This window comes from Coptis chinensis, chromosome 2, assembly GCF_015680905.1.
Source record: "Coptis chinensis isolate HL-2020 chromosome 2, ASM1568090v1, whole genome shotgun sequence".
NCBI lineage: Eukaryota > Viridiplantae > Streptophyta > Magnoliopsida > Ranunculales > Ranunculaceae > Coptis > Coptis chinensis.
The window spans coordinates 100,242,542-100,248,999 of NC_141457.1; the positions used below are offsets into that span (position 1 = coordinate 100,242,542).

Sequence of the window (6,458 nt, forward strand, 5' to 3'; positions counted from 1 at the left end):
TTTTTATCTCTGCAAAAGTTATCTCTCTCAATCTTGATTTCTCTCAAAATTGGATTTCTTTCTCTCTCGTTTCATTAATGGCCGAATTTTTAGACGGTTTGTTTTGGCAAGTTTTAAATAGCCACGTAGGAAAATAATTACAGAAAAAAGTTATCCATTCGTGCATTTTTTTTTTCTTTTCTACTTCAATGGTAAGAAACTTGTGAGCAACAGTTTCTTGCAAATATTACCAAAATACTGGAGCACATATTAACATTCTTAACATGATGAAAACGTGATCCATTCAACAGCCTGACAAGCCAAGATCCATGAAATTAAAAAAGAACGAAAATCTACATTGATAAATAAGCATACGAAACCTCACTTTTTTAAAGGATGTCAAACAATCTAGGAATGGTGACAAACAGAATGTTTCATTAGTCTCTCGCCATAATGATTAACTTAAACAAAGATTCCAAACTCAGAAATTCAGTGTTAGAAAGTAGAATCTGAAACCAAGTATTACATTGTCTACGATCAACTTCCCTACACTATCATACATAACCCCAATGACCTGACAAACACCATATATTCCTTTTTTGTTTCCTCGCTTAACCTTGGTGCAGCATGTCCGAGGAAGTTCCAGTACCACACTATCAATAAGGTCTGTACCTCCAATCCATTCTTGAAGGCCTGCTAGGACCAGCACTGCCATAACCCCACTGCACCAAATGATTTAGAGGAATTGCCACATAAGTTTCATGAGCATGCAAAGAATAAAACTCACATGACGTGGGAAAGCTATTGAGAAGAGATGCTTGTCCATTATGATTTTTATTTAAAGAAATACTATTTGTCCACGATGATAAGGAAAGCATGGGGTAGAAGGGTAGATGAATCAGTTAAATCAGAAGACATTCACACTTTAGGACATTAGAAGAGGCTATTTTACATTTATTCATATGCAAATGAGGTGCAAAAGCTTGGCCATGAAAGTATACCACATTTTATAGATTCTACAACTAGAATTACTTACATCATCAAAATCTAAACTCCCATACATCCTGCTATAAGAACGCATTGGGCCTCCATATCCTCCAAATGGTTCAGGATTCATCATGTACCCACCACTTGGTCCAGCATCATCAAGTGGTGCAGCCGAGTCTATGGCAACCTGGGCAAAAAAGTTAAATGGAGATTATAAGCTAAAATAGGAATTTATTGTCAGATGAAAAATACATAACTAAATTGATGGCATTAATCAAAAGGAATTGCCACAAAAACATTTCAGAAAACACACTAGCTATATATCTTTGAACATCTGAGACGAGACATTTCAAGTTTTCAACTCTTGCACAAAGATGATTCAACACACACAAGTCTAAAATATTACCTGTTGTCCACAAATCTCATGAGACCTTCGAGAAACACGCTCTGCCACACCATCCTCAGTAAAAGTTACAAAACCGAAACCTCGATGACCAGTTCTCTTTGGGTCCTGTAATCAATGGGCAATTAGATTTGTGGGAGTAATTATCATATTTTTTAATCGTTAAAACTTATGCCCTTTCCCCATAAATTTTTTTTTTCCACTGAAGGTGGGAATTGAACCCAATACCTTGGGCCCAACCTCCCAACTTGACCAGTAGACAACGGGAGTAACTGCGATTCAAAATTACAAATATATATATACACACAAACCTTTGGAACATAAACATCCGAGATACGACCAAATCTGCCAAAATACTGACGAAGATCATCAGCACTAGCCTCCTGCGGGAGCCTGCCAACAAAGATCTTTTTGCCCAATCCTCTCACTGGTTCAGGCAATCCCCCTACACCGTTAACAAAGTGAACAAATCAATTGAACTTGATAGTTGATACATTCAAAGAAACTCCAAGCATTCACATAAACAGAGTAGCAATCAGACTTACTGCCATAAGCAGCTACTGGGTGGTCATATAATGTAGGAGCACCTAATGCTGCATATCTAGTTGCTGCTGTCATATAGGCATTGTATGCTCCATATCCCCCATGACTTACTCTGCTAGGTGGCCTTATGTCCTCGTCCTGACATTAAGATTGATAGGACTCAGACTCAAATGCATTAACTACAACTGTTAAGAAAGAAAACTAGGGGGATGGAGTTGTTTGTTATTCTCATAGGCATAGGTCTGTGTTCATGTCAATTACTGGATAATAATCTCCAGCTCAATTTTATGTGCTTGCATTACTACGTAACAAGGAAAGTATAGTCCACATTGAAGAAAAAGAAGATTCTAATCATTCCTAAAGCTGAAGAAAAATGGTTCTCGTGAGTTGCCTTTGGTGTTGCATCGATCAACAACAATAGTAGAGCCTTCCAATTCATGAGTTTCTGACATCAAGGAATCCACAGAATCTGAAATAGAAAAGCAGGAGTTTTAAATCCTGAAACATAATGCAACAAAAGTAAATTTGTAATTACAATGAATATCCACAATTTTATTTGCAAAATTATGTACTATAAGAAATGTAAATTAAAGAATCAATCTCGAGAATATACACAGTGAGGCAAAACAACATATGCAGCATTGATTTTGTAGAGATTCCTCTCTATCCTATCAAAAAGATTTCTGCGCATTCTGTCTTACATGCTGCTTATATTTGAGGCCAAGACTCAATTTACCCCGATATTATAATTTAAATCTTATTTTACCCAATAAACTGATCAACGTATATCATTCGGGCTAAAGACTCAGTATATCAGGGTAAACAAATCTCAAATTTGAGTCTTAGCCTCAACCATCTCCGCTTAAAGAATTTCGAATCCATAAGAAAACAAGATTGCCACAAACAGCATAATGCCAAAAGGGTAGGGGAATAATCTTCAGATTGGACTTAACCTCATACTTTCTAATCATGTCAAATGAGATATATTTAACATGGTTAAAGCATATGCATTACACATTTTTGAACTTGACTTATCTTTTTTGAGGTCTGCATTTGTTAATAATATAATGAGGAACATAATTTCCTCGACAAGCTTATAAAAAAAAATCTGTTGATGCCCTAATATATGTTCCCCAAGCCTTAAGAAACCATACGTTAACCAAATGAGTGGGTAGTCTGGTGTCCAGTGAAAATGTGAAATAAATGAGCAATGAGCTTCAGAAGTAACCGACCTGAACTTTCAAATGTTATAAACCCAATTCCTCGATGGCCTTTGGTGCTCTGATCCTGCAAAATATTGACTATCTTTGCATAAATACACTTCTATCAAAAAAATAATTTTTCATAAAAATATCACTAACTGACTTCTAAATCAGAGAACGCTGTAACAAAATAAAAAACTACCAGTCCAAACAAACCTTATGTGGTGCACATTCATGTTAGCATACATTTTTTCTAGTTACACATTTAAGCTTCTTACTGTTTCTTTTGTAGACTGATTAGTTTTAATTATCAATTGTTATTGCTAAAGAAGGTCTAACTATGGCCTAGTAAGTCAACTGTTTTTTTTTATCTACTTCTCTTTCTTCTTATCAGTGCAAACCAATATGCAATGTAAATCATCAAACATAATTTGAAAATACAATTATTAAATGACAAAAACAAAAAAGGTCAACGAGAGAGAGAGAGAAAGAACAGTTCTCCAGGAGAATAGAACAATACATCATCGAATTTTCCACTATAATTATGGCTAAGGATGGTTTAATTATGGCCTAGTCAGCCATTTACTTTTAATTATGGCTAAAGATGATTTAATTATGGCCTACGTTAAGAGAATTAACAAATAGAGGACAAAAACAAAAAGGAAAACAGAGGTAAAAAAAACATAAAAAGTTCACCAGGGAATAAATAATATATCACCCCATCCCTTCCCCCCCACACACATACAACAAGTTAGAAACACTGTAGCAAAACCAAAGCCATGAAATTCTCTCTAGGGTTACACAACCAAAACCACTTTCCAGGAGCCATAGAAAAACAGTAAGAGTGTGCATTTCACCTTTGGCATGTATAGATCAGTTATATCACCATAAGTCTCAAAGTAACTGCAAAAGATATAAAGGTGTTAATAATGCCATTACAGCCAAAACACAATCTTACTGCACAAAGAAACACTTAAGCAGCCAAAATGCAGTAACTATGTGCCAAAAACAAGCTTACCTTCGAAATGCTGCTTCCGTGACTGACGGTGGGATTCTAGCCACAAATATCCGGGTCATTTTTTTTGCAGGTGCCCTCATCTCTTCCTATGATCAGATAAAAGTCAAAGAATCAAATATATAACAATACGAGTTCTTCACAAAAAAGACATTAAAAGAATATCCATAGAGGCCCAAATGTGACACAGATTAATCAGATGCTGGTTTGACAACACCGAATAGTTTAAGATTTTGCAACCTTTGGTGTGGCTATTTTTACTTCCAGCATTCTGCTTCCAAGAAAGTGTTCAGCGGTAAGTGCTTTCTGTAGCAAACAAAGACACAACAAAAAGAAAACAATTAAGCATGTAAAAGATTTAGGAATTGAAACAGGATGAAAATTGTGAGATGACAACTTTGACGTCTCACCAATGCAATGTTTGAGAACTCCTTATAATTGTAAAAGACGTTTTCTTTATGGAAATTCCACCATTCGACCTACTTCATTACACCAATCTAGTGTAAATTAAGTTGCATACCTTTGCATCTTCAGTGGAAGCAAACGTAGCATAGCCAAAACCACGAGAGCGGCCAGTTGTTCTCTCCTGAAACAAAAAGTAAAACAATGAGGAAATATAGAGAGGCAATCAACAAGTTTAGAGTGATAGTAGAAACTAGATAGTACCTTCATTACAATAACATCGTCGAGCTTTCCAAATTTGCCCATATACTCTCTCAAACCTTCCGTATCCACGTCCCATGGAATACCCAATACCTGGAAAACAATTTAAAACATTTTTATTTATTTTTTTTAATGAAAATTTTATAAAGCTTATAGAGAGTAAATCACGTACCACGAGTTTGTTGTCCATTTCAGCTGAGAGATGAAAATTGAGAAACCAGATTTAACCTAAAAAGAGAAAAGGCACTTTCTTTTTTTTATCTCTCCCTCGCTCTCTCTCTCGGGGGTGGTTCACACTCACTCTATCACTCTTGTTAATAAATCTCTCCTGCATATCACAACAACAACAACATCTCTTTCTCTCACAACAGCAACAACAACAACAAGATATATTCATTAAAAAATACATATTTGCCTTTTCTTTTCTTTTCTTTTTTCTTTCAAGGTAAGAATTATTACTGGTACAAAAATATTACTCACTCTCACTCCTTCGCTCGCTCGCTCACAATTCGCCACTCGCTCGCTCCTCAGCTCCGCCCGTACAACCTATTAGGACGATAAACTTATGGGCATCGCGTTATTTATACTCCCACCCTTATTTTGTCAATCTGGGGCCAGCGAACAAACTACAAACTTTATTTAGCTTTTGGGCCCAAATTATAATAAGAGGATAATTTGTGTTTGGTTACCAATTGACCGTTTATTAGACATTGAGCCAAAATTTACGGTTCGACATTGGTTGCCAATTGGGCCCAAAATTTATTAGACATTGGTTACCAATTGATCGTCAATCTAGGGCCCATGAGATTTTTAAAATTTTATCAAATAACGGTCAGATCTTAGATTTGATCTAATGTCCCAACTAAGTAGTCGTTTTGAAGTTGTCTTCTTCACTCTTCTTCAATTCACATCATGAGAGCCTCCATTCACATTGATCAAACTTACAACTTCTTCAATTTTTACAACAAATAATGGGTGGAAGTGAAATTGTGGTTGTCTTTTCTCCAAAGATATGTTTTCCACCTCTTGACCAGTTGGAGCTTTAACTTCTATAATGGCAGTTCAGTTGACCCAAACGCAAAATAAACTATTTTTATTCAGACTAACTCCTAATAAAATAAATAAATGTGGGTACTAACCACTAATATAAGCATCTATATTTTTTTTTCCAGGTATACCAGGCCAGTTTTGTAATGAAGATGGGCATTATGCTTCAATATGCTCTTATATAGATTTTTACTACCCTAAAGCTTGGTGTTGTGGCTTTATGCGTATGGTAATAGAGTACAATAAGGATGGAACCCTAAACAAGTTTCTTAAGTGCTCAAAGAATGGTTGTGGTATTGTGCAGGAGATCTACTCCAACAAAGAGGTGTTTGTGCCAATTTGCCAATTATGCAAGGAAAAATTTCCTCTCTACAACAGCTATCAGTTGTGCCCCACAATGTCATTTAATTACCTACTAGTACTTGTGAGGGAATGAGTGAATGAGTGTGACTGTGTGTGTACTCAGTGCACATGAATAAATATGTGTTTCTAACATTCATATGTAACATATCACAGTCATATATTCAAGAACTACCATAACTTGGCCAATAACATCCATAGGTTTAAAAGCATACAAAATAACAAAAAAATACATGTCATCATCACCAAATTCAACTGT

The 6,458-nt window shown here is 35.7% G+C and overlaps 1 protein-coding gene across 1 annotated transcript; it reads right to left on the reverse strand.

Moving 5' to 3' along the window:
* Positions 1-264: 264 nt before the first annotated feature.
* On the reverse strand, positions 265-5,114 carry LOC147519613 (putative RNA-binding protein C660.15). Its single transcript, XM_086591180.1, is given in 14 exon segments — positions 265-701; positions 1,016-1,153; positions 1,373-1,477; positions 1,681-1,814; positions 1,915-2,050; positions 2,304-2,315; positions 2,317-2,381; positions 3,145-3,199; positions 3,972-4,017; positions 4,133-4,218; positions 4,370-4,435; positions 4,650-4,715; positions 4,796-4,885; positions 4,965-5,114. Coding segments are annotated over 14 exon segments (1,083 nt in total). The 5' UTR covers positions 4,983-5,114; the 3' UTR covers positions 265-635.
* Positions 5,115-6,458: the final 1,344 nt, after the last annotated feature.